This window comes from Leopardus geoffroyi, chromosome B3, assembly GCF_018350155.1.
Source record: "Leopardus geoffroyi isolate Oge1 chromosome B3, O.geoffroyi_Oge1_pat1.0, whole genome shotgun sequence".
NCBI classification, from domain to species: Eukaryota; Metazoa; Chordata; class Mammalia; order Carnivora; family Felidae; genus Leopardus; species Leopardus geoffroyi.
This window is the reverse complement of record NC_059337.1, coordinates 17122907-17150852: the sequence shown is the minus strand read 5'-3', so window position 1 is coordinate 17150852 and position 27946 is coordinate 17122907. Positions and strand designations below refer to the sequence as shown.

Sequence of the window (27946 nt, the reverse complement as noted above, 5' to 3'; positions counted from 1 at the left end):
CTGTCAAAGGAATGGGAGTCACCTTAGATTGTATTCAATAGCACAAAACAGGTGTTCCCAAATAGTTGAAACTCTAGATAGAGATACAGAGAATGTATTTGACTGTGTCAAAGAGACCTCAGCGTCTTTGGTTTGGGAGGCACTCCCAAGGTCGGGTCCAGCCCCCACATCCCACCCATGGCCTCTTTGACAGCTAGTGGTTAGGCTTCTGCTCAAATGTCTCCAGGACTACTTGTCCTCTCCCTCACAAGGACAAGCCACCCTAACTCTTAAGACACCCTTGTTCTTTGCACGTCTTTCTCATATGATGCTTAAGTCTGCCTCTTGGTGACACCCGTTGGCCCTCCTCTGTAGCACAGTCGCATGCTCTCGTCTGTTTTTGACGAGACGGGCCTTGGAGTCACAAGGAAGTGGTCTCTTTTCTCTAGTTTGAACACTTCCACATTTTCCCAGTGCCCTCTGAGATTTTATTCCCAGGCCCTCAGGCTCTGTGCTTCCTACTCCTGCAGCTCTGTCGTAGCACCGTGTCCTTGCAGGACGATTCCTTTGGCTTAGAAGACACAAGTGTGCCCTCCAGGGACGGAGGGAACCAAGCAAAAAACTAGGCAGTTGGAGCCCACAAGTGTGTCCCCTCCCTGGGCATCTGGATCACCCTCCAACAGTCTTCATTTCTTGACTTATTAAGAAGGTTTCCAAACTTCCACAAATACCTAGGCCCGCACCCACTTAAAATTATTTGCTTCTTTACTGGCTAATTCACGTCAGCGGGGAATGTGGAGATCTGTGTAGGTCTCAATTTGCTGGTGGGTGGGACACAGACATGATCCTGTCGTGGTGTGCTGAGGTGTGGTTCCTGAACGCTGGCCCCAGGTGGCAGTGGCACTGATGTGTGAGACTCACATCAAGTTGTACCTTCTTCAGGGCAAACCCCCCAGTGCTCACGATTGGAAAAGACGTCACACATACTCTGGTTTCTCTTCAGATCACATAAATCTTTCGCCTTTTAGAAAAGACGTCACGCAAAGACATTTGTCTAGTGTTTACAGATGAAACCTGTCCACAAAATTCATGACTCGGTACTATATGAAGGCATTGAAACCAGCGCCCATGCCGTTGTAAATCATCTGCTTTGAAAAGTACACAGGCTTTGCCTCTTAGTGTCCCTGTCTGGCCGTGTGGCCTTGGTCAAACCACGGGGCATCTCTGGGCTTTGGCTGCTTTGGAGTGTCTGCACTCCCTACTAGGCCTGCAGTAGCTTGCTGAATGTTTATATGGCTCCTGTGGCAACTAGTGATGCCAGGGGGGCATCTTGGTGTGGGGTAGAGATGGTTCAGCCTTCACGCATTGGACTCTGCCGGTCACTTCCCGCGAAGGGTGACCAGACTCCAGCATTGAGTGGCCCTCCCCGATGAGGGATACTGACATCACACAGGAGTCACTCCAGGCCAGCCCTGTTACCTGCTGTGTGACTTCATGCGTGTGACCGTGAGGACCTGGTGAGGCCCAGGAAATGCTCAGTGTGTGCAAGAACAGGGCGACTAGAGACCGACTCCCTGTCCTGGAAGGGTGAAGTCTTGTGGAAAAGAGGAAGTGATCCTGACAGGTTGGAGTCACAAAAGCCTGGCCAGAAGAGACCGGGCCGTGGGGCACCCTGAAGTAGGAGTGTCACTTACAAGGCAATGGGGATGCAGGTTCTAGACTGCGGGAATGCCGAGAGAGGCTGTGGCCGTAGGACACGCTTGCGAAAGACGGTGGGACTTCCTTGAGGGAGTTAGGGTGGAGAGAGAGCAAGTAAGGCCTCAGATGTTGTGTCAGGGGCTTGGGCCTGATTCTTCAGGTTCTGCAAAGACGCATAAAGCTTCTGAAGGAAGAGCGACACGGGAGACTGTTTTAAGATGTTCATGTTAGCTAGAAAGGAAGAGTGCTATAGGCCGAGGAGGACCGTCAGTGCCGTGGTGGACCCTGAGGAGGCCGAGGGAAGGTGGCCTTGGGTTGACTGCTCGAGTGAGGCAGGACACCAGCTACTTGAGGCCAGAAGAACAGGACCGAGAGGCAGAGCTTGGGCTGAGACACGGGAAGTTTATGGATAGCCAAGTGACCGGGAGCTGGAAACAGAGCACCCGGAGCCGAAAGAGTCCGTGCGGGAGCCGTTGAGTGAGAATGGGCTGCTTGAGAGGGGCTGGCCCCACCGGCAGAGTCTGTGGAGGAGAAGGGGCTCTGGGGGGAAACTGTGTCATTCTCAGAGGATTCCTCAGGCCAGGCCTGCAATCAGTAAAAACAGCCACGCTTGTCATTCCTTGCACTGTACTGCATTCCAGACATGAAGGTTGGGAGCTCCGAGGCACGCTGCCGATGTGACCAGGCCCACTCCAGTATGACATCCCAGCACCAGAGTTGTGGAGAAGCTGGCTGCCTTCAGCCCAAGCCTCTGAAGTGTGCCTTCAGCCACACTTAGGCCTCTGGGTCTTTGGCTTTTCTAGGTCTCTTGTGCAATATAAAGGCTATTTCTTGGTCACTGGAAATTCAAAAGGGCCTTGGGTGAGTCGGTCCTCTGCTAAGATTCTATTTATGTCTGATATCTGTTCTTAGTACAAAGTTGCACAGAAACCTTTCTCTTTTTTTTAATGTTTATTTATTTATACTTAGAGAGAGAAAGAGCATGCTTGCGAGCAGGGGAGGGGCAGAGAGAGAATCCCAAGCGGGCTCCACGCTGCAGTGCAGAGCCGGACATGGGGCTCAAACCCAAGAACCGTGAGAGCATGATCTGAGCTGAAATCAAGAGTCAGATGCCTAACCGACTGAGCCACCCAGGCGCCCCTGTACAGAAACCTTTTGCTCACGGAAAAGTAGCTATAGCTGAAGCAGCGAATAAAACATTGGCTCAGGCTCCGGGCCAGGATCCCGGGAGCTCTCGGTGGGAAGCGCCAGGCCCCAGAATTTTCAGTGTGGCTCTGCCACTAGCACCCCCTGGCCCTTCCGCAGTCCTGTCGGAAGCCCCTCGGGCTGCTTGCTGCCGATGAGCCTGCTTTGTTCTGCTGAAATGAACTGAGTGTAAAGGCACACAGACCGAGGAAAATTCGTGCGAGGTGGCAGTGTTGGGAGGCCACCTTTATTTTGCAGGTTACAGCATCTCCCTTTAAACATTATCTGTCTGAACTTTCTGTGTGCGTGTCCACGTATTTTAATTTGTTTTCCAGCAGTTAGATCTTCTAAACCAGCAGGCAAAACTGCATGCATAGCGGAATGGCTCACTGCCCCCGCTGCTGAATTTACGCCTTGGCCCCTTTGCCCCTCAGCTAAACTCTTCTTAAGGACACCTCCTTGCCCGCCAGCCCGCCGTCAGCCAGTGCTGTGCTCCTGGCTTCTCTCGCAGTGAGACTGAGCCCCGTCACATGTCACAGACCGGCAGCTCCCCAGCTCACTCCCATAGGGCTTCCCTCCCCACTGGCCCCACTGGACCTGTGAGATCCCCTTCCGAGCTTTCTAACCCTCCAGACCTGTGGAAGTCAGAACTGCGGTCAGAGACCCAGGCGTCAGTATGTTTTGAAAACTCACCAGGAGGGGTGCGGGGGTGGCTCAGTCCGTTGACTGGCTCAGGTCATGATCTCAGGGTCTGTGGGTTCGAGCCCCACATCGGGCTGTGTCTGACAGCTCAGAGCCTGGAGCCTGCTTTGGATTCTCTCTCCCTCTCTCTCTGCCCCTCCCCTGCTTGTGCTCACTCGCTCACTCACTCACTCTCAAAAATAAATAAACATTAAAAAAATATTTAGGAGCACGTGGGTAGCTCAGTCGGTTAAGCATCTAACTTCGGCTCAGGTCGTGATCTCACGGTTCGTGAGTTCGAGCCCTGCGTGGGGGTCAGCACAGAGCCTGGAGCTTGTTTCGGATTCTATGCCTCCCTCTCTCCCTGCGCCTCCCCCACTTGCACTTTGTCTCTTTCTCTCGCTCTCAAAAATAAATAAACATTAAAAAAATGTTTCTAAACTTGCCAGGAGACTCACTCCACAGCCAGCATTGAGAGCTACTTGGGTACAAGTTTCCAAAATAGGGGAGCTTGTTGAATGGCTTGATTGTCCCAGGCTGTATTCGAGGTCACTAAACCACTGTCCCGGCAGGGCCTGGGGACCTGCCTTTAATTAGAGGATAGAGCGCATTTGGGAGACACTGCCCTATTGGGCCCGTGGCTGGGGCCAGGCCCTGAACTCAACCTGCCCGGCGTTCAAATGAGAAAGCAGGTGCTTCTGAGTCATTCAGGGGGCACTGTAAACCACCCCCTGCTACAGCTTTGCCCACACTGCGGGAAGACAAGGGCCACGCTTCGCCGCTGCTGGGCGCCCTGGAGGACGCTCGCTCAGTCACCACTCCGAGGGCACGTTTTCAGCACCCGGGGTGGGGAAATGCTGGAAGGGAAGGGGCAGTGAGGGCTGCCCACCCCTCTCTGAGCCCTCACGTCCCCTCTCTCACCCTAGGTCCTTCGGGGTCGTTCTCTGGGAGATCGCCACGCTGGCCGAGCAGCCGTACCAGGGCTTGTCCAACGAGCAAGTGCTTCGCTTCGTCATGGAGGGCGGCCTTCTGGACAAGCCGGACAACTGCCCCGACATGCTGTACGTACACCTGGGCCCCTGATGTCCTCCCTCAGATTCCCCTCCTCGATGACCCTTCCTGGGTCACCCGAGATGGGTGGTTCTGAGAGCCAGTCTCTGCGGCCCGGCAGGTGGAGATGAGGGGGCGGGGTGCGGTTTGGAAGGAGGTTATCCTGATGGAAGAACCCTGGGCCTTTGCGGAGCCACCTTAAGTTCTCACCGCATCTCCCTTAATCTTTTACTCCTGGTTTGCACCTGGGGTCTCAGGCCAGACATCTCTGGGAAGTATTTGACCAAAGCGATCCATGCAGAGTTTAAGAAAAAGTCGGGGAGGGGGCAACAACATGGCACTGGTTGCTCTTAAGCCAAATCCCGGAGCCTCTTGCAGCCTTTGGCAGGACTGCTCTGGCACCACGTAGGGCAAACCTCAGTCCTCTTCCCACCACGTGCCGCCTCCACCGTGGCGCCCCCCCTCCCCCCCCCCCAGGTTTCTTCTCTGCTGAGTGCTGACCAAAGTCATTAGCTGGGAAAGCAACACGCCTTCTGGGGCTTCACCCAGTGACCCATGGGGACTGGGAATGTGGTTCAGCTGGCCCGTCAGGGGGCCCTGACACAGCCCCGGGGGTGCACAGCTTTGGGCGCTGGCAGATTCATTACCTCAAACCACTTCTTTTTAACAACAACAACAACAACAACAACAACAAACATTCCGCTTTTTGTTCCTGAGGTTTGTCCGATGATGGGAGGGTGTCCGTGATCCCTCCTGGGCCTCGCTGCTCAGCATCCTTAGTCGTGCTCCTTGTTGGCGCAGGTCAGAGCTGTCGAGGGCAAGAGGGCCTCACTGTTCACAGGAGGAATGAGTCAGACGAGGCTGTGAAGGTGTTCTGTGGTTGGGTCATTGGGTGCAGGGCAGGAGCAGGGAGAGAGTGTGGACTTGTTTTCCACGTGGACGTTAAGGCAGGGCTCAGAGAGTCTTCTGGATCCCAATGGGTAGAGGTAGGCTACCACTCATGCCTCAGGACCAGTTCCGGAATTTTCCAGAAGTGTTCTTCAGGACAGGTGTAGCTTCACATTGGGAGCAACCCCGGAGGAGATGTCAGGCCGCCTCTGTGTCTGTGTGGAAGACCCCCACCCCAGATATGCCACCTGCACGCACACCAGGCCCCCAGCGAGCAGGGGCCCCAGGCCAGGCCTCAGGGTGGTGGGTTTGCCACTATGAGTCTGATACCACGTCCGCTGAGGACCAGGGAAACTGGCCTCGACAGTCCTGAAACCTTTGCTCCTTTGAGTCTCTCACAGTTTCCTTGGGTCAGGACTCTGGACACGGGTGTGCCGGCCCCTTGGCTCAGTCTCATCAGCCCAAAATCCAGACGTAGCCTGGGGGTGCCAGCATCTGAGGTTCTGGGCCTCCGGCAGGACTCATGTCTAGGGCTGCAGAACCGCCGGCCTTCCGGAGGATGGGTCTTCTCCCACCGGAGTGGCTTACTTCTTCAGGGCCAGCAACAGAATCTTTGCTGCTTTTACCATTTGTTTTAGCTGATTAAGCCACATCCAGCCCAGATCATCTCCCTGCTGGTTAACTCAGAGTCAGCTGATGAGAAAACTCCATAACGAGGTGAAACCCCATCATCTTTCTTAGTCTGACCCACATTCAGGTGAGGGGTTATACAGGGCGTTGACCCCAGGGGCAGGAATCTGGGGGAGCATATTAGAATCGGACTACCACAGCTTGGGAAGCAGAAACCACTGTCCATCAACAAACCAGGGTTTTGTGTATTTTTTCTGAAGCACTTTGTTGCTACCAAAACTGAATCCACGTCGATGTGGTAGGCCTTGTTCCCATGGCTCTGACCATGCAGCTGTAGGACCTCTGGGCTGGGGGACTTGGTGCAGCACCCCGTGCTTCTGGAGTGCATTAGCTGAGCCTTATGCTTCCTAACTGCTGCTTCTCAGTGTTTGTTCAGCTGAAGCCCAGGGATAGCTGGTATGGAATTAAGAAAGAGGACCCAAGACTGCCATAGGGGAAGCAGCATTCTGGCATCTACATGTGTGTGTGTGTGTGTGTGTGTGTGTGTGTGTGTGTGTGTGTGTTGAGGGTGGGGGAGCCCCCTGATCATTTGAGCCCGGGGCTGGACTAGGAAGCCTGCATGGGCCTGGACATGGGGTGCAGAGTAAACCCACCAATGACAGGAGGCCCCATTTCTCAGAGGGCCATGTATATGGGGCAGGGAGGGGGGATGAGGTTTCCCAGATCCCTCAAGAACCTTCCCAGTTAGCCTCTTCAGGTTTTAGAACCCAAAGTTAGAAGAGACTCAAAAAGTTACTTAGTACATGTTTATTAATTTGCATTTATATTAAATAGGTACATAATAATACATTTAATTTACATGTATACATATATATATATATATATATATATATATATATATATATATATAAAGAGAGAGAGGGAGGGAGAGAGAGAGAGAGAGAGAGAGAGCACACAGGGGAGAGGGGCAAAGAAAGAGAAGAAGGAAAATCCCAAGCAGGCTTTGCAAGCATGGATCCCGACCGGGGACTTGAACTCACAAACCCGTGAGATCATGACCTGAGCCAAAACCAAGAGTCGGACACTTAACCAACTGAGCCACCCAGGCGCCCCTCACATTTTCTTCCCTAGCATGGAAACGCTTCCTCTGTGCACCTGTATTAGTTTTTTACACAGTGGGTCATTATCCCAAACCCAACAATGAGCATTTACCATCTCATGGAGTTTCTGAAGGCCTGGAACCTGGGAGCGGCTTAGCGGGATGGCTCTGGCTCAGAGTCTCTCACGAGGCTCCAGTCATCGGAAGGCTTGACTAGGGCCGGGACCCACTTGCAAGTGGCATGCAGCTGGCTTCTCCAAGCAGGGCTTGGCAAACTTACCTCTAGAAAAACAGATAGGAAGTGTTCTCAGCTCTGTGGTCTCATACGATCTCATTGTGCAAACGCAGTCACAGATACCACGTGAATGAGTGTGGCTGTGCTCCGGTAAAACTTTACTTGGGGATACTGAGATTTGAATTTCACATAATTTTCATGTCACAAAATATTCTTATTTTGATTTTTTTTCCAACCATTTACAAATATAAAAACCATTCTTGGGGCGCCTGGGTGGCGCAGTCGGTTAAGTGTCCGACTTCAGCCAGGTCACGATCTCGCGGTCCGTGAGTTCGAGCCCCGCGTCAGGCTCTGGGCTGATGGCTCAGAGCCTGGAGCCTGTTTCCGATTCTGTGTCTCCCTCTCTCTCTGCCCCTCCCCCGTTCATGCTCTGTCTCTCTCTGTCCCAAAAATAAATGTTGAAAAAAAAAAATTAAAAAAAAAAAAAAACCATTCTTAGCTCAGAGGCCTCACCAAAAAATTGGACAGTAGGCTAGTTTTGGGCCATGGGCCTGTAGCTTGCCCGAGAGCAAAGGACTCCAGAGCGGAGCAGATGCCACAGTGTCCTTCATGGCCGAACCTCAGGGGTGGTCCTCTGTGATGTGGGAGGAGATTACGGGAGGCATGAACCCCAGGAGGTGGGGATCACCGTGGGCTGGGTACCACACCCCACTGACTCCCAGGTTGCCTCACAGGTGACTGTTCTCCATGAACAGTGTGGTCACTGTATTCTTATCAGCTCATTATAAGAAAAATCTTCCTTCAGAGAAAAAAAAAAAAATCTCAGTAATGAAGTATAAGGAGTGATGCCTGCTGAGTTTGCATCCGAGGGTCTGGTGCCAGAATAGAGGCTGATGCTGGGGCTGATGGTGCTGTAGGAAGCTTAGCCACAGTCTGAGAAAGCAGGTGTCGGTTTTGTTCGTGTGGTTTGGGGTAGCGGGAGGAGAGGTTTTATTTTTGAGCTGTCTCTTTGACTCGGAGAAACGGCCTCTGAGAAACTTGTGGGACTCCCTAAAGTTGATCCACCTCCCGGTGACTGGAGTTTTGGTATTAATTTAATATGCCTGGGAAGCAGCCCACCTGCCATGGGAAAGGCGGTAGACTTCCTGTTCCCAGCATAGAGTGACAAGGAAATTCACATGGAGAGGTTACTCTTGGATATTACGTGTTTAATTCCGGAGGCATTTCTGCTTTGCCCTCCAGAACCCCCCTGGCAAATCGTTCTCCCTCCGAAGAAAACAACAGAATGGAAGGAGGTTAGCTGATGGCGCAGGGAGTGTCTGTGTTGTTCTTCTGAATTTATTGATGAGCTTAGGTAAAGAAGAAGTGTTCTGGGAGAGGGGTTCTTTGGTTACGGGGCACAAAAGAGCGGACTCCCGTTTCTGCCAGAGGAGAGGAACGTCACTGAGCTCCTGGGCGTTGCCCAAAAGCCCTGCTGGGCGCCCGGGTGGGAAAGAAACCACTTCCACTGTGTGGCTCCAGCGGTGTGAGAGGGCACCAGTAGGGTAACCTGGGGGCTGGCGTGCAGCGGCTGTGGGGGGTGGGGGGCTTCGGCTCCGCAGCGGCGTCTTGGTGGTAACTACAAGCAGGTGGGATGGGCTCCTCTGGAGCAGCCAAGAATCCCTCTCCCCTCAACCGCGCAGAACACTTAGGCTTTAAATCGACAACAAAGCCTGTCCTTAACCTTCTCTTAAGCTCTCGTCTCTGTATCGTCACCGCGAGTGTCCTTGAGCGCCTGTGTCTGCGTGCCGACCGCTGACGTCCCAGAGACAGGGCTGCGAGGCGAGGCCCCAGCTTTCAGAAGCTGGGTGGCAGAAGGACCGGGTTGTAATGCTGCAGGAGAGGGCTCGAGCAGAGGTGCAGCGAGCTGTAAGCCCTGGGCCAAGAAGCCGTATCTTTTTTGGTAAAACTTCCACGGTGTCACAGGTCCAGATCCTTGCCAGGGCAGTGCTCAGTATACACAATGCAGGAAAGTATTGTAACTTTTTAGCCCAGAGAGTCACGAACTCACAGAGGAGACTGAAACACATTCAGGGGACTCTGGTGGTTCTTGTAGTCTTTGAACATGGTTTTCCTCCTTGCTGTGATCCTGTGCTGGTTGTGTGGGAATAGGGTGCTTGAGTAGAATCCAAACAGTCAGGAATGGCCATTGGTGCGTGTTTGGCCTCGCAACTACAGGCCGTCCCGTGGTACCTGCGCCCTGAGTCTGGTCTCAGTCCAAAGCCAGAGTGATATGGGGCAAGGCGACGGGCAGGCCTGCCGTCCCACTGGCAGGTGCCGCTGAGAAGCGGCTCATAAGACAATCCTGGCTGTTCTAGGCTGCCAGGAGGAGGTGGAGGAGGGGTGTGCCAAGCCCTGCAGGGCCTTTCTAGAATCTGGTCTTTGTTGCATCGGTTGGGTTGTCACGGGCCCGAGGCTGGGCTGCCTCTCACACCTGGGTTTGTGATCACCACCAGCGTGCATGCAGCAGGGCCTAGAGGAAGGTGGCGATCCTGAGGCCCCCTGTGTGCAGGATGGGAGGGGTCGGGACAGTTGTCCCTCTTTCCTCACACCGCCTCCTCCGGTCACACTTGCCTCTGTGAAGCGGCTTCACAGCAGGGCAGCAGCCCCCTTTGGTCCTGTTCCTGCCCCAGGTGGAGGGTCTGCACATCCCCTCACCCCCCACGGGGCCTTGGGTAAAGCACTGCTCCAGAGCGGACTAGTTCTAAAACGTGCCTTTAAAAAAAGTTTTTTAATGTTTATTTATTTTTGAGAGAGCGAGCGAGCAGGGGAGGGGCAGAGAGAGAGGGAAAACATGTGCCTTTTTAAAGATGAGTTTTATCAGCTCATAAATCCTTCTAGAGTCTACTGGAAAGTTTTCTTGTGGAGATAGTGTAAACAAGGTCTTGAGTCCTACAGAGTAAGAAAGACTTCCTTTTATGGGCAGCCCTGGAAGGCTTTAAGAGAGGCATCACATGGTTTGTTTGTGCTGATGTCACTCCAGTCACTGGTGGCACCTCTCAGCACCTCCCCCCCTCCCCCTGGCCACAGGGGCACCGAGCCAGGGCACATCACATGTTCTTGGCCTTGGCTGCACTTCTATTCAGGGACAAGTCAGTCAGCCAGAGAGGAAATCACAGCCGAGCCACAGAGAGGGGTTTCGAGTATTTATGGCCCCATTTGTTGGGGGTGGGGGGTGGGAAGGGAGTCCTTTCTCTTGGGCAGCAATGGGAGGTAAGGGAAGGCAGGCTTGTGTGCCACGTGACCCCAGGCAGGAGCTGTCACACGGTGACTGTGAGGACAGGAATGGCTCTCCTAGGGGGACCATGGTTTCCCTTGTTGAGGTGGAGAAAACTCCTTTTCCTAGGGTAGGTGGTTTTCAAAGCACAACCATACTCTTTCGCAGAGAATGCCATCCTGCTCCCGCCTCACCAGTTTGGGGACCTTGGACAAATTATTTACTCTTTTGGTGTTTCTGCTGCTTCATCTACAAAATGGGGACATGTTACAATGCACCTGCTTCTAGGACTTGAGAGGATTCAAGCAGTTCACACACACAAAACCCCGCCTGCCCGACACCCTGTATGTTACTGGGTATATTAACCAGAGGTTAGCCCTGCCACATGGTTAGCGGCGTGGCCAAGGCGAAAAATCTGGTCTTCGTATTTTGTCCACATCTTTTTCTGCTAAAGCACGAGTGGTAAACGTTTTCCATAAAGGGCCACATGGCCGGTATCTTGGGCTTCTAGGCCAGGCAGTCTCTGTTCCAGCTACTCACCTAGCAGGTGTCCCTTGAAAGCAGCCACAGACCTATGTGAACAGATGGGTGTGGCTGGTCCAGTACAACATAATCTGCAAAAACTGATTTCTAAAACCTGGCAGTGACACAGGCAGAAAGCCTCTCTCAGGCCCCCACCCTCCCTGCAGGTCACGTACTCTTCCCTCCCGGACTGGACACCTTTCCCCCCAGGACTTCCCAAGGTAGCTTGGCCAGGTTGGCTTAGGGCTTTGTCTTTGCAGACCAGTCTCCGTGCCCCCTGGGCTTCTTCCCTGAGGCCAAACGAGCAAGTGGTCAATCAAGCCTTCCATTTAGCCGTTTTTATTGAAAAGTGTCTTCTTTAGCCAGAAGTTTTTTTTTTTCAATATATGAAATTTATTGTCAAATTGGTTTCCATACAACACCCAGTGCTCATCCCAAAAGGTGCCCTCCTCAATACGCATCACCCACCCTCCCCTCCCTCCCACCCCCCATCAACCTTCAGTTTGTTCTCAGTTTTTAAGAGTCTCTTATACTTTGGCTCTCTCCCACTCTAACCTCTTTTTTTTTTTTCCTCCCCCCCCCCCCCCATGGGTTTCTGTTAAGTTTCTCAGGATCCACATAAGAGTGAAAACATGTGGTATCTGTCTTTCTCAGTATGGCTTATTTCACTTAGCATAACATTCTCCAGTTCCAACCACGTTGCTACAAAGGGCCATATTTCATTCTTTCTCATTGCCACGTAGTACTCCATTGTGTATATAAACCGCAATTTCTTTATCCATTCATCAGTTGATGGACATTTAGGCCCCTTCCAGAATTTGGCTATTGTTGAAAGTGCTGCTATAAACATGGGGGTACAAATGCCCCTATGCATCAGCATTCCTGTCTCTCTTGGGTAAATTCCTAGCAGTGCTATTACTGGGTCATAGGGTATCTATTTTTAATTTTTGAGGAACCTCCACACTGTTTTCCAGAGCGGCTGCACCAATTTGCATTCCCACCAACAGTGCAAGAGGGTTCCCGTTTCTCCACATCCTCTCCAGCATCTATAGTCTCCTGATTGGTTCATTTTGGCCACTCTGACTTAGCCAGAAGTTTTAAAATTTTTTTTAATGTTTATTTTTGAGAGACAGAGCGTGAGCAGAGGAGGGGCAGAGAGAGAGAGGGAGACAGAATCGGAAGCAGGCTCCAGGCTCTGGGCTGTCAGCACAGCACCACATGTGGGGCTCGAACCCACAGACTGTGAGATCATGAGCTTAACCGCTTAATGCCCCTCTTTAGCCAGAAGTTTTAAAACAAACAGAGAATAGTATCTTCTGGCGAGAACAGTAAGGAAGGGAAGGCTCTTCTGTGCCAAGCTCACGCGAGAAAGGGCCGCCCGCCAACCCCTTCTCGGAACCGTAGCCTCCTCTGGCTCCGTGGCCAGCCTGGATGTCAGTCACCCTCCTTTTTGCTCCCAAGGTCCACTCAGCTGGGTCTCTCTGCATTCTGGGTTCATAAGTAGTACGCCCTCCTCCCCTGGTCATCCTGAACCCTTGTCCAAGCCCAGGCCTCCCCTGGGTCCAGGCTGCTGGCTGTACCACAACACCGTCCCTCCTTCTTCCTTGTGCAGCCTCCTGCTCTCCGGCGGGGGGTGGGGGACGGCCACCTCCTGTGGTCCACTGGACTCTGAAGGCTTCACAGAGGTTTGCGGCCCAAGTGCCACCATGGTCCAGCTGGTGAGACCTGGCACAGGTTTCATGCCATGTTCTTTGCCCGCCCCCTTGCCTAGGCAGGGCCCCTCGCACCCTCCCGCCTTGTTGGCATCTGGCTACACGTCTTCATAGGACTCTGATTCATTTGGCTCAGCCTGGACCCGAGGCCAGAGCCTGGGTGGTGGGCAGGCAGCAGGCAGCCTGGGCGGCGCTAGACCGGGACCTCAGACCCTAGATGCACGCTCCTTCTGTCTTGTGGCCTTCCCCCATCACTGCCAGCCGTGCCCGGCCCCAGGCCCCAGAAAGAAGCTTAGAAATTGCATAGGTGGCACGAAAGGGAGGGTCACTCTCAGGATAGCTGTGATCGCTCCTAAGCCTTTTTTTTTTTTTTTTTTTAAGTTTATTTTTATTTATTTTGAGAGAGTCCAAGCAGGGAAGGGCAGAAAGAGAGCAGGGGGAGGGAGGGAGGGAGGGGGGGAGAGAGAGAGAGAGAGAGAGAGAGAGAGAGAGAGAGAGAGAATGAATCCCAAGCAGGTTCCACAGTCAGCACAGAGCCCAATGCAGGGCTGGAACTCGCAAACTATGACACTATGACCTGAGCTGAAGTCGGACGTTTAACCGACTGAGCCACCTAGGCACCCCTCTTTAGCCAGAACTTTTAAAACAAAACAGAGAATAGAATCTTCTGGTGACAACAGTAGCAGAAGGGAAGCAGTGGAAGTCAAGAGTCAGATGCTCGACCAACTGAGCCACCCAGGTGCCCCCATTCTTAAGCCTTATTAGTGAGAAACCAGAGGCTTCCTGCACTCTAATTCTGGAAGTAATGTTTCACTGGTGGCTCCAAGAGACACTTCAGATAGGACGCTCTGTAGGTTTTTGTTTGTATTTTTATTTCTTAGCACTGTCCCCATAACACCTGTCATGTCAGACTGTGTGTAAACCTAGATTTGTCCTCAGGAAATGAGAGGTTGGGTTTTAGCCCCGGGGAGGGTCCTGGGTCCCCAGAGCGAAAGCGGCGCGGGCCAGTCGGGCCGTCAAGAGAGAAATGGCCCAGCTGCCTCCCTGCTCTCAGTGCCCGCGCGTGGGGGGGAGGCCACAGCAGGTGGCCCTGGAGCCACCGTTCGCGGCCGGGCCCACCGTCTGTCTGTCTCCGCCTCAGGTTTGAACTGATGCGCATGTGCTGGCAGTACAACCCCAAGATGAGGCCTTCCTTCCTGGAGATCATCAGCAGCATCAAGGACGAGATGGAACCCAGCTTCCGGGAGGTCTCCTTCTACTACAGCGAGGAGAACAAGCCGCCGGAGCCGGAGGAGCTGGATCTGGAGCCGGAGGACATGGAGAGCGTCCCCCTGGACCCCTCCGCCTCCTCGTCCTCCCTGCCGCTGCCCGACAGACACTCAGGACACAAGGCCGAGAACGGCCCGGGCCCCGGCGTGCTGGTTCTGCGAGCCAGCTTCGACGAGAGACAGCCTTACGCGCACATGAACGGGGGACGCAAGAACGAGAGGGCCTTGCCTCTGCCCCAGTCTTCGACCTGCTGATCCTCGGATCCCGGATCCCGTGCAAACAGTAACGTGTGTGCACGCTCGGCGGCGGGTGGGGGGAGAGAGTTTTAACAATCTATTCACAGCCTCCTGTACCTCAGTGGATCTTCAGAACTGCCATTGCTGCCCACGGGAGACGGCTTCTCTGCAGTAAACACATTTGGGATGTTCCTTTTTTCAATATGCAAGCAGCTTTTTATTTCCCTACCCGAACCCTTAACTGACATGGGCCTTTAAGAACCTTAATGACAACACTTAATAGCAACAGAACACTTGAGAATCGAGTCTCCTCACTCTTTCCCAGTCTCTCCTCTCATTATCTGTCTCCCTCCCTCTCCCCCCGCCCCTTCTCTCTCTCTCTCTCTCTCTCTCTCTCTCTCTCACCTTTCTCTTTCTTTCTGCTTCATGATAGAAAAACATTTGCCGCAACCCCAGCTGGGACACCCTTTTGATCAGATTGAGGAAATGGCTGTCCCTCCCTGCGGCCCCCACCCCCATTGCCCCTGTACACACCTGCCTGTCACCGTAGGTCTTTATAAACAAAACAAAACAAAACACCTTGAGACGGGATTTTTTTAACTGTATCTTTAACCTTTTTAGGGACATAACGAGATTTAAAAAGGGCCATCATTCATTCAAGGTTGTCACCATTTTAATGCTGCCAAATTCTGCCAAAACCCTGAACTTCCTCCCTCACGACCCCCGCACTTATCTCCTTGTTTCCAGAGGCATGGGGCGAGCATGGTATCTAGTCACGTCATTTAAGAGCCACGTGGATGATGCACTCCATCTGGTCGCCCCTGGCGTTCTTTTCAAGTCTTACGTTCACACAGGTCTGATCGCTTTCTGACTAGGCTATTGTTTGGGGGGAAGTGGACAGGATGGGATTTTCTCTCAGTGGAGACTGGGAGAAGTTGAACCCGGCTTCCCTGCCCCTCTCCCCCACCCCCACCTGCTAGCCCCCCGGAATTGTGGAGGAAACAGGCCCTGTCGTGAGCCTGGAAGACAGGCTTTGAGTCAAGGTCATCCACGTGCCAGTCTCCTGTTCCCCACCCCTGCCCTTGGCCCCCCGCTCCCGGCCCCCAGGACACAGATGGGAAGGGGTTTCCAGGGACTCAGCCCAACTGTTTATGCAGGTTTGCAAGGAAAAGAAATTCAAAACACCACCACAACAGTAAGAAGCAAAGCAGTAAATGGATTCAAGCATTCTAAGCTTTGTTGACATTTTCTCTGTTACTAGGACTTCTTCATGGGTCTTACAGTTCTATGTTAGACCATGAAACATTTGCATACACATCGTCTTTAATGTCACTTTTATAACTTTTTTACGGTTCAGATATTCATCTATACGTCTGTACAGAAAAAAAAAAAAAAGCTGCTATTTTTTTTGTCCTTTATCTTTGTGGATTTAATCTATGAAAACCTTCAGGTCTACCCTCCTTCCCTCTCTGCTCACTCCAAGAAACTTCTTATGCTTTGTACTAGAGTGCGTGACTTTCTTCCTCTCTTCCCAGTAATCGATACTTCTCGAACATAATTTGCCATGAACTGTTTGATGCCTTTTTATAAATACGCCCTCCCCTCCCCGCTCCCCCTGCCCGTTAGTTACGTTCCCACCCGTAGGCTGTGTGGGCACGAGGCTGGCGAGGGAGGCAGCGCCCCCCACCCCCCACCCGGCCTGCTCTCTCACCGCGCTGGAGTCTGTTACAGTGCAAGACATGACGCGAACTCAGGTCAGAAAACAAAAGGTTAAATACGTCGCACGTCCTCGTTCAGTGTCTCTAGTCGCGTTGTTGGACAGTCTCACCTTCACTTTCCCTCACCTTCGTTTTGGTTGTGACACACATATCTCTATTTTTTTAATTCCTGGGTACAACAGCAGTTTGAACTGCAGACGCTAGGCATTTGGATTACTTCTTTTTTTTTTTTTTTTTTTTTATGGATATTTAATCCTTCCATCCCATGAAAAACAGCTGCTGAGTCCAAGGGTGCAGCGGAGCGGGGTCCGGCGGGCCCCTCCATGGCCTCCGCCACCACCCTCCAGACCCGCCTACCTGTCTCCAGAACCAGAAACTCCCTGGGGGGCCTCCTGGGCACTGGGGCGGAGGGAGCCACGGGGGTGGCCTCCTCAGGGCGTCAGCCGGCCCCCCACCCCCACCCCCTCCAGGGTGCAGGGCCGGAAGGGTCGGGCACGCATGGGCACCATGGTGGCCCATGGCCCTGGAGCCCGGTGCGCTCCCCGGGGGGGGGGGGGGGGGGCGCAGGGGAGGGACCAGAGCCCTGGCGCTGGCTCGCTTCTCCTCGGCCAGGAATCCCAGTCCTCGGGGCCCGGGGGTCTTGTTTTGTTTAGTTTTTAGCACTTCTCACCAGAGTGATGACAGCACCCGAGTTGCTTCTGGGATGGAAATGTTTCAATTACGAGGAGGAACAAAGCTAAAGTCTGATGGTTGCTAGTCGTGACTGGAGACGAAACACGAGAAAGCAAGCATGTCGTGCTTTTTCTGGTCAGTACCTTAAGTCCTGCGATGTTCTCTAGCCTCTGCCCCATGGTTTTTCTCCCTTAAGGAAAAAAAAATGAGAAAAAGAAAAAAAGTTAAGAAGGTATTCTATGTAGGAGTTTTAATTTATTTTGTGATACCGGTTTCAATCACTGTAGAGAAGCCCCCAGTGATGAATTTAAATACTGAGGAAAGGGTTTTGTGTGCGTGTGCGTGTGTGCGTGTGTGTGTGTGTGTGTAAGACAGGACAGTTTTCGGGTTTCTTTTGGTTTTTTGGTTTTGTTTTCGTGTTTTGGTTTTGGTTTTGGTTTTCAAACATTTATCTACCTCACTCTTCTTTTTTATATGTGTATATATACAGAAGAATACATATCCCATCTCTCAGCACCTGACAATATGCCGTTGATATCGGTAACCTCATCCACACCACAGGCCGAGCACATGAGGCAGGGAGAGGCCAGGAGGCTGTATTCGGGGGTCGAAGCAACACTAACCCGCCTCTGCGCTCATTTCAGACAGCTTGCCTTTCTCCCAGATGTCTCGTTTCTTTCTCCTCCTCCTCCTCGCTTGGTCTCCTAAGAGGCTCCTCCTTAGGATTCCCTTCCTGGTGGGTGGGGGGAGGCCGCCCGGCTGTCCCAGGCCGTCACTGAAACGGACTTTGCGCAGAGTGAATGACACACAGATTCTGTCATCCGGAAGAGCGCTCGTTTTGCAGGTTTTGAGGACAGGGAGCACCGCGGGGGGGCAGTCAGTCTCTGGGCGTAACCGCACCTGTACGCGCGCGGTGTCCGGGTCTCGGGCCGCCGCTCTGGCCGCCAAGGCCCAGGCCTGCGCCGGTTCAGTTCGGTGGTGCGGCCACATCAGCGCTTTGAGCGCCCGGCCCGCCAGGCCTCCTGCCCGAGAAAGCAGGCCTTCCTGCACTCGAGGATGCACGCGGGAGAAAAGCTCCCCCCCCCCCGCCCCCCAGACTGTTCCTCCATCTCACCCTCCTCTCCTCCTCCCCCGGGGAAAAGAGAGACCAAACCTGCGGGCTGGAAGGGGCTGGCTGTTGGCGCCCGGCCTCCTCCCCGGGTGGCACTGCCTCCCGCCCGGGGCCTCACCTCCATCCCATCACCTGCTGCTCCCGGGCGGACGGCGCGCTGCCCGCTTCCAGACGCTGCTCTCGCAGGCACCGGTGATCCTATCTGGGAGACGCGGTGGCGGTTTTCCCGAAGGGCAGTGGCTCCTTTCAGATCCCACACCGCAGTTCCGTCCTGCGAGCACACTACTCTCTTTCCCCAGCCCCCTGGCATCTTAAGGTCACTGAGAAATACTGTCGGATCAGGGTTTTCTTCTTCCGCACTGTAGGTGACCCCTGGGAATAGTAGCCTCTCCTCTTTTGCACAAACCTACCGGTTTCCACAACTGGATTCCTACAGATCATTCAGCTGGTTCTAAGGGTTTTGTTTCAACTGTCCTCGAGTTGTTGGTGTCCTTCTGTCTTTGTTTTACGTAGGTGGTTTCTCTTTAAGTAGAAAGAAAACAGTAATAGCATAGTGCCCATCCTAACGAAAGCTTCAGAGACACTTAAATAAAAGAAAATTTTGCTTGCGTGACGGTGCAGTCATTTTACTGGACCAAACCACCCACCTTGACTTTACCAAGGCATCATCTGTCCACAGTTCTAGCCTCATTTTATGCTGATTTTCCCACCTCTTCTTGATTTTTCTCTTTCGTATGCTCCACATAATTTAATCAAGCTGCGTTGTGGCATTTTTCCACGCAACCTCCTCCTGACAGCAGCTCACGCTGCTTGAAGTGACGTGAACCACTGAGGCACATCATGGAATTGATGTGAGCATTAAAACGTTAGCACACACAGCCCTTCCCCGAGGCAGCAGGAGCTGGCGTGTTCTGGAGACACTGTCGAACGTCAGCCGTGTGACGCCCAGACCACTCCAGCTCTCCTTTGTGGGATGTCGTGACGTTTGACACACAGTTGGAATGAGCTTCCTCCTTGGAAGATGGAAGACCGTGTTCGTGGCCGACAGCGGCCTCTCCTTCCAACCTGTCTCTTAGGACTTAGGACGACATTTCAATGGTAGGAAAAGTGGCTTGGTAAAATTAAAAAAAAAAAAAAAAAAAAAAAAAAAAGTGGTGACTGTGGAACTACCCGACGGCAAAATGCTTGGCGTGAGGTGTGGTGTGTTTTGGTCGGGATAACAGATTTCCGAGCCGAGTATGATGCCAAATTCTAGGCCAGTCTGTCCCACCAAAGCCTCTTTCTCAGCGGCTCACCTCCGTTGGTGGGTGGCTGTGCATGATGCAGGCTGCTGTTGTGGCAAGGTCACACTATAGCTCAGATCGGTGAGAAGGCTAGGATGCTTGGCCCAAGGTCCTCAGCTGTCACTGCCGGGTCCTCCCGGGGCGGCCAGTGTCAAAGGCAACTCCTTTCCAAAACATAGGCACCCTCCGGTTGACAGTAATGCTCCACAGTATGCCTTGGCCCATTCCAGCAGTCCCAGAAACGCATTTAAGGTTTGGGGTTCTTTTGTTACTGTTACTTCTGTGTCTGTCGGCTGTTTTTGTCATTGTTGTTGTTTTTGTTTTGTTTTTTTAATTTCCTGGGCTAAGCAGCATTGGGCGATACGGACCAGATCCACTCTCTAAGCACCAGTGATGAAAGTCAAACTTTCTTCCTCCCCTCTGACTAGTCGGTGGCACAAATGAGAACTTCAAGAGAGGATGTTGTGTAGATTGAACCTCTGTTGCCAGAGATGCTGAAGATACAGACCTTGGACAGGCCAGAGGGTTTCATTTTGGGCGTCCGGCTTAGATGGCTAGTTGGTCATTTAGAGAAAAAGCAGATGAACACTCCTTGAGGGTGGGATGATCAGGCAGCGGGAAACCACTGTACCAGGGTCATGACGTGACATGGAGCAGAGTGGCGAGCAGAAGGTACAGGGCTAGCAAGAAGTGTGGGCCACGTTTTGAACTTGATGGTTTCTGACGGTATCAGACCACATCAAGGCGCAACAGTCATCCAAGGGCATTTGGTTTCAACAAATAAACCTGACATCCTACTTTGGAAACGGTCGTTGCAGTTAAGTGAGATCGTTCAAGAATGCGAACTGCATCACAACGGTCGGTTGTCAGTTCTGGGGCATGACTTTAGGGTTTTGTTTTACTTTGTTATGCAAGAACATAATGATCACTCATCTGTACGTCCACGTTTGTGTGTGTCCACATCTTTCTGGTAAACATTGTTTTAATTAGTCACTCATTAGTGTTTTCAATAGGGCTCTTAAGTCCAGTAGATTACGGGTAGTCAGTTGACGAAGATCTGGTTTACAAGAACTAATTAAATGTTTCATTGCATTTTTGTAAGAACATAGAATAATTTTATAAAATGTTTGTAGTTTATAATTGCCGAAAATAATTTAAAGACACTTTTTTTCTCTGTGTGTGCAAATGTGTGTTTGTGATCCATTTTTTAGGACACCTGTTTACTAGCTAGCTTTACAATATGCCAAAAAAAAAAAAAAGTTTTTGTTTTTGTTTTTTTTTCCCCCTGACCCAGGCCGTTGGTTCACCCTCTTTTCCCCCATGCTTTGTGCCCTAGTTTATAACAAAGGAATGATGATGATTTAAGAAGTAGTTCTGTATCTTCAGTATCTTGGTCTTCCAGAACCCTCTGGTTGGGAAGGGGATCATCTTTCACTGGTCATTTCCCTTTGGAGTGTAAGACTGAAGGAGCCTCATTGGCCAAGCACACAGCAGAGGCGTTGCAGCCCAGCGGTGGCCCTGGCGCTCCTGAGCATCTGGTTTGGTTGGTCGGGCCGTCACCGTGGGCATGCAGTGCCTGGAGAGGGAAGGACCTGATGGCGCGGTGATCACAGCATGCAGACTTATCACGCTAATGATAACTCTGTGCGCACAGGCCGTTTGCTTACATGCCTCATACCGTGATTAGCGCTTTGTTCTAACAAGGAAGAGACCCTATTTCTTTTCTTTAAGGCAGAACACCGAAGATACATTTTTCCAGTCCAAAACAAGTCCTTTTGCGTAAAAAGTACACACACACACACACACAAAAATGTGTTTAAGTCGGACTCCATTTCCTCTCGCTCCCAATGGATTATTGGCCATGTCTACACTACTCCACAAAATCTCCATCGTTAGAAACATCTGGATGTTTTGCACTACATGGGAGAAAGGTCCAGAAACAATTGGTTTTTTGTTTTCAACTGTTCATTCAGATGTTTGGCGTTGCATACACACACCCAAAGGTGGAACAGGTGCTTGGCGAAAACACCTGTCTGCTTTCTAAGCCAGTGAGGTTGAGGTGAGAGGTTTGCCAGCGTGTCTACCTCTGGGGCAAAGAGAAAAAAGAATCAAACCAGAAGGCGCAATGGAATGGATGCATCGCAAATAATGCATTTTCTGAGTTTTCTTGTTTAAAAAAAGTTTTTTAAAAAAGTATAAAAAAAAGGTAATAACATGGCCAATTTGTTACATAAAATGACTTTCTGTGTATAAATTATTCCTAAAAAAAAAAAATCCTCTGTTTATATAAAAAAAATCAGTAGATGAAAAAAATTTCAAAATGTTTTTGTATATTCTGTTGTAAGAATTTATTCCTGTTACTGCGATATACTCTGGATTCTTTACATTATGAAAAAAAAAAAGAAACTTTGTCTATTTTGAATGGCTGAAGCTAAGGCAACTTTAGTTTCTCTTACTCTGCTTTTTTCTAGTAGTTAAAGTACTACATGGTTTAAGTTAAATAAAAAGAATTCTGTATGCATTTTTGGTCTCTGATTTCGTTCCCCTCCCTTTCTGGAAGAGTCCCCACGCTTCTGAGGCAGGGGAGCTGAGCTACGTGTGGCATGTGTGTGTTCACACATGTCGCTTGGAGGTGTTCTGCGTGAAGGCTTTGCTTTATTTCTGACAGCTGAGTCTTTGCAGCATGCAAATTGCTGAAGACGGAAGCTCTTCTCCCTCCCTCCATTAAATCAGCTAGCAGAAAATTTGAATACATAAGATAGAGAAATCTGTACTTCGTTTTTGACTGATCCGTAGACTTTTCCTGTACCTTCCACTGAACAAAAGTTAGGCAGAGCCAGGTTTGCCCTCGGGTGACTCTGGGACGAAGGACTCCAACTTCGCATTTCCCTGTCCTTGTTGGTACCTCGTGGCCAGCATACCTTGTCAGGAGGCATGTGAGACCCAAGCAGGCCCACGTGGGGGTGTGGCCCCCTGGCGGTGTTCAAAATGTTACTTTCTAGCTGATGACCTTGGCCTGTCCCGGGGCCTCTACAATCTGGGCTTCCTCCCCCCCCACCCCAGGGTGGGGGGGGGGGGGAGGATGGCTACAGTAAGAAATGTGAATATATGTTCAAAGGCAACAAGCTGTAAGTGTTCTGGAATCAGACCAGAAATGCATAGGCACATCAGGCAAGCTGAGCATTTCACGAAACTTCGATCGTAAGAAACTACACTCCAGGAACAAGGTCAGACACCGTGTAAAGGGCAGGGTAGCAAGGTGCGGGCAGCAGAGGTCAAAGGCCATGGTTATTTCAGATCCGATGAGTCCCACAAATACTTGGACCTAAAAACAAAAGGCCTTTCTCAAAGAGAGGGCTGTCTGAAGCTCTTGGTGTGGCCCCAGGGTTTCTGCTCACCCCTGGCACTCGGGACCGTCAGTAGCCCGATGAGTACAGGCAGACGCACTTCCGAGGCACGGGCGGGGGTGTGGGCTGCCTTGGTGACACAGGACCCAGGCGCGGCGCTCCCAGGATCCCCGGCCGATCAGGGTCGCGCTCCCAGCTTGTGGCGGCGCCTTCCGCGCCCGTCCTCAGCCGGAAGCGGCAGCAGTGTCTTCTCAGAGTGAAGGTGCTGCGTCTTTACAAACGTTAGAGCCTCTCCCCACCGCGCCGCTTCTTAAAGAGCACAGATCCCGCGGGGCTATTTCTGTACTTCCCCGGCGGGTCCAGCCACAAGCCCAGATTCCACAAGGTGTGTGTGGGAGTGGGGGGGGGGGGGGGAAGGGGGGAGGGGAGGGGGGCGCTCACACATCCGTTCTCTCCAGATATTCACGACTCTGCAAAGGAAGGACTTTACTCTTCTTCGGATGAGCAAACATACAGACGTGCCGGAGACCCGCCCCCCCCCCCCCCCCCCCCCCGCCAGCTATTAAGTGATCAACCCAGGGTTCAACCTGTTTAAGCTGGGTCAGCTCTCAGACTCAGAACCGCCAGGTAACAGCCCCAAGTAAACAGGCCCCAGGATGTACCGACAGGGGGGTGTGAGTGGGCCCTCTGGGATTCTCCCTGAGGAACATCAGAGGTCACACAGGGGGAGATGATGGGGATGGTCATCAAGAGGGAGCTCTGGGCCTCCCAACTGGCTGACATCTAAAAGTTTATAAAACATGCATCGCCTGGTGCCAAGCAGTCTGAAATGACCCTGAGGCTGGGTCCCGAGGCCCCCTGCTTGCCCGGGCCTGAGACAGAAGCTACAGGGGGTGGAGGGTGGGCACGGGGCTCTGGGTAGCAGGTGTTTGCCTACAAATACGGAAGGCTCTCCACTTTAGCAACCAGTGGGGCCGGACCCACGCGTGTGCATGCTGGCTGTACCATCCTGCTTGGCTGCCTTTGATCTGCTACAATGTGACTCTGAACTGGTTTATGTCAAACAACCGAGTTTCATTTGCAAAAGGGGTCCTGTAAAGTCTGTTCCAAAGGCACAAGTGTGCTAGAGAGCTAATGATCAAACAAGCAAGGCCCGCCCAGTTCCTCTGTTATTAAGCTGCAAATGCTTTTTCTTATGGTGAAGGAATCTGGATACTAAGTGAATAATGCTTTTTTTTTTTTTTTAAGGTAATTAAATGAAAGTGATAGGGAGCACAACAAGGAACAAGAAATTTCCCAGACCTTAGCCACCTTCAACCCCTTCCTCCAAAAAAACAATGTATCTCGTTGGATATCTGCCCCTAGCAAACACAAGATAAAACCTTGCTTTGAGCAGCTTGGCACAAGACCCAGTGCCAAGTGTTTGCCCAAAGGCAACATGATAGCTGAGAAGGGGAGATTTTGCTTCTAAAAAGTAAGTATAACACCCATTGTGGCAGAGAAGCCAAACCTAGCTATTCTCCTTTAAGACCAGACACTAAAGGGGTGCCTGGGTGGCTCAGTAGGTTAAGCATCCGACTTCAGCTCAGGTCATGATCTCGCAGTCCATGAGTTCGTGCCCCACATGGGGCTCTGTGCTGACAGTTCAGAGCCTAGAGCCTGCTTCAGATTCTGTGTCTCCCTCTCTCTGCCCCTCCTCTGTTCATGCTCTCTCTCTCTCTCTCTCAAAAATAAATAAACATTAAAAGAAAAAAAATTTTAATGGCTAAAGGGTAAATTTTATCTTGTGCATGAAAACACAATTTTTTTTAAAGACTTTAGAAAAAGAAAAACCAAACACTAGAGACCCAGTGGCTCAGAAGCTGCACCCAGCACCTGGAGGCATGAGCTGGGCGGCCAGGAACGGGGTACCCAGCGGCAGCCACACCTGTGCTTCCCCACGGCCAGCTGGTCACAGATCACCCCGTCACACGCAGCTCTGCCAAACAGGTCTGTGGTTTTAGCAATCCGGGCAGGATCACACAGGCCCGCTGCATAGTCTTTTTAAGAGGGGAAAAAAAATTACTAGGATTTCATTTTATTGTCATGAAAACCATAACTGAAGCTAGTTAATCCCTTGTGAAATGTCTGCCTTTCAGAGTGTTCTTCTTTCTTCTGACAATAAAATAACCCTTTGTGATTTCGTTGGGCTAATTTAGAGCTTTCTCCCTCTGTGTAAACTGTTTTACAAGCCATTTTTAAAAAGTCTCTCAAAGCACAGTTGAACTCTGCACACGGGATTGAAACATTTAATTTTCTCTAAAGGAGCAGTCCCCCCATCGGTTCCCCGGGGCTGGAATCACCGAGGTTGAGTTTTCTGCAAACCGGGCTTTGAGCTCGGGCTTTCTCATCTCGTCCAGCACGTCCTGGGAGCCAACAGGACAATGGAGGCACGCGGACGAGGGCCGTGCGCCCATTCCCATGATGCAAAGACAGGTAGCAGGTGTAATCACAGACGTATCTGCAACCACACAAAGTGCCACGTTACTCCTGGCGCGGGGCCTCTCACCCCAGGGCAACGTAAGCAAAAGGGCCTCCGCAGCACCCCCAAAGCCTGAGGGGGGTAGGCTGCCACCCAGGAAGCCTTCGGTTTTGTTCTTCTGCCTCAGAAAGCGCACGTGGCTGGCAGTGAGCCGGGAAGAACTGACTCTTGGTCTCACCATCCCACGACCATCAAGTGGCCGGGCCCGGGAAGAGACCAGATTTTCAAAGCGACTAGTCCCAAACCCCTTTTCCCCTAGGAACCCCTCTCTTTCGTGTCTGCACTGAGTCACTTCTTCATTCATTCTCTTGGGGGGGGGGGGGGGGGAGGAGAAACTATCCACTGCGGGTCAGAGTTCGCAGGAACAAGGTAAATCAACCTGTGTGTGGGGCTGAATCAGAATAGTTAACTCACAACTCGGGCCGCAAGAAATACAAACAAAGCATCCACAGACTTTAGTGCCTCTCGAAACACGCCTTCCCATCTCTTCTCTAGCAAGGCACCGAAGGCCCGGATGGAGGGAGGGGGGGTTGGAACCGAGACCCGGGGGGGTGGAGGGGGGGGCGAGATGACCACGCGCTAGTCTGCACCGTGTGAGCAAGTGGCCGCTGCACGGCACAGGATGGCCTCCCGGTGGGGAAGGGGGACGACCCGGGAGGGGGGCTGGTCGTGCAGCCGCGCGTCCTCCCCACCCGCCCGGGGAACGACCCCGCCGCGCGCACCTGCCTGCATTGCGAGAGTAGACCACCTGCGCGACCCCGCCGCGCGCACCTGCCTGCATTGCGAGAGTAGACCACCTGCGCGCCCTCCACCGCCACCAGCTTGCTGAGTGCCCTCGTGCTGACCCCGGACGCGATCACTTCCGGGCCATCCGGAAGGCCCTCGCCGCGAGCGCGGGCCTGAAGCCCCGGATGTCGGCATCCCAGGAACCTCGGTTCTTGGCGCGCTGTTCCAGAACGATGGCCTTGGCGGAGGCGTCCAGCTCGATGTGCATGACAAGCTGCAGAAGCACAAGGGAGGGCCGAGAGCGTAGGGAAACCGAGGCCTGCTCTGCCTTCCCGGATGTAGCTGAAGGGCCAAGCCGAGGGAGAACCAGCCCCGGGCCCAAAGCAGCTCCAACCCCACATCTGGCCGGCACAACCTCCGGGATTCCCCGCCGACCGCCCCTCATGAATGTGCTGGAATGAAAAACAGCCGGATAGAAAGCCACGCGGCATTTCATTTAACTGTTTTTATATGTCCAAATATTCTGGCAGGAAAACGTATTCCCTTCTTTGCCCCCCAGCGGGTGGCTAAGGCTCGCACAGGAGAAGCTTCCCATTTCTGGAGAATCTTCCAGCTCTTGTATGAAACCCTAATAAAGGAAGTTAGTAACAATGCACTAAAATATTGCCAGGGTTTTTTGAGCTGATTATTTTTCCTCTTTGAAAAAATAGCTGCGGAGCATTTTATCTACACACCTGAGTCTTAACGGCTTGGTGCTGCACGTTGTGTTGATCTCATCATCGGAGCTTCCTGTTTTGTGGACGTTTGTACGGTTTTGTCCGTTTTGGGGACAGTTTTTCATATAACTCTATTCGGATTTAAAAAAAAAAAAGCCTGGGCGTCATGAAGATGAGATCTCCCTCCGCCTCTCTTCCAGTCCCAAGAGGTCCTCGCCCCCGCCCCCCTCCCTCCTCCCCCTTCCCCCTCCCTCCTCCCCCTTCACCTCACAGCCCACCTGCCCTGCCTGGGCATGGCCAGGACCCAACCCAAGGGCCGCTCTGTTAGGTGGAAACTGTCTTTGAGTCACAGCAAGGAATAAAGATTCCCTTTATTTTCCTCCTTCTCTCTCTCCAGAATATTCTTCCAAGACCTACTCTGTGTTTCAGCTTAAACTCTTGCAGACACACCCAGAACCTTAGAAAATCGGCTAGGACCTCACTGGGGGGAGCGTGAGGGCGGAGTGCACCTCCACCAGCCACTCTAGAACCAGGGTCCCCGGGTTCACAGCTCCGGGGCCCCATCTCCTCATCATCCCAGCCCCACCGACTCCCCAGCCACCATTTCCTTGCGGTTGAAGGTCTTCCCAGATTCTGGTGACCCTCTGCGTCACTTCCCTGTAATCTACGGGCAGCTGAAGAACCCGCAGCCCCACCTCCCTGCGACTGTTGGGGCCCAGCTTGGACAGCTCGCGCAGAAAGAAGCAGGTAGACTCCCCTTCCTTGATGCAGGGCCGGGGAGGGTCCCTGAAAAGCTAACACTTGGGTCATTGATTCTATTCCCTGGGGCCTTTTTATTTTTTTTAAGTTTATCTTTTGAGAGAGAGGGAGAGAGCAGGGAGGGGCAGAGAGAGGGAGAGAGAGAGTCCTAAGCAGGCTCTGCACTGTCACCTCAGAGTCCTATGTGGAGCTGGAACTCATGAACCCTGAGATCGTGACCTGAGCCCAAATCAAGAGTCAGACGTTTAGCCGACTGCGCCCCCCAGGCGCCCCTCCAAGGGGCCTTCTGTGGGCCTGGACCCTGGTGGCAGGGGGCCCGCAGGGGAATCACAGTTCCTGCCCCTTAAGGCCCCAGGAGGCCTCGCCAGTCACCTGTGAGTACCCCAGAGGCGTATCTGACCAGGCCTGTGGGTTAGGAGCCCGTTCACGAAAGGGATGCAGGGAAGGTGTAGGGGGACAGATGAAGACAAGCCAGATGAAGGAGCTAGGGAAGGGTGTGCCGGGCAGAGGGAGCTTCGGGGGCACAGAGGAGCATGAGAGCCTGAGCCTTGGGGAAGCACTGGGGCGACTTGGCGCAGGGCAGTGGGCGTGGGGCAGCGACAGCCTTCTCCCGTGTGTCCTCCACCAGGATACTTAGCGCCCCTGGACTCCGA

The 27946-nt window shown here is 52.4% G+C and overlaps 2 protein-coding genes across 3 annotated transcripts in view; one reads left to right on the top strand and one right to left on the bottom strand.

Moving 5' to 3' along the window:
* Positions 1-21745, top strand: part of IGF1R (insulin like growth factor 1 receptor) — a 310595-nt gene extending 288850 nt beyond the window's left edge. For both annotated transcript variants that reach the window (XM_045448754.1, XM_045448755.1), the window contains 2 exons: positions 4470-4604; positions 14077-21745. In XM_045448754.1, coding sequence (XP_045304710.1) covers positions 4470-4604; positions 14077-14458 — 517 coding nt within the window. In that variant the 3' untranslated portion in view covers positions 14459-21745. The remainder of the gene's footprint in view (positions 1-4469; positions 4605-14076) is intronic.
* Positions 21746-24286: 2541 nt separating this feature from the next.
* On the bottom strand, positions 24287-26389 carry PGPEP1L (pyroglutamyl-peptidase I like). Its single transcript, XM_045448756.1, is given in 4 exon segments — positions 24287-24977; positions 24979-25071; positions 25864-25985; positions 25988-26389. Coding segments are annotated over 4 exon segments (660 nt in total). The 5' UTR covers positions 26315-26389; the 3' UTR covers positions 24287-24859.
* Positions 26390-27946: the final 1557 nt, after the last annotated feature.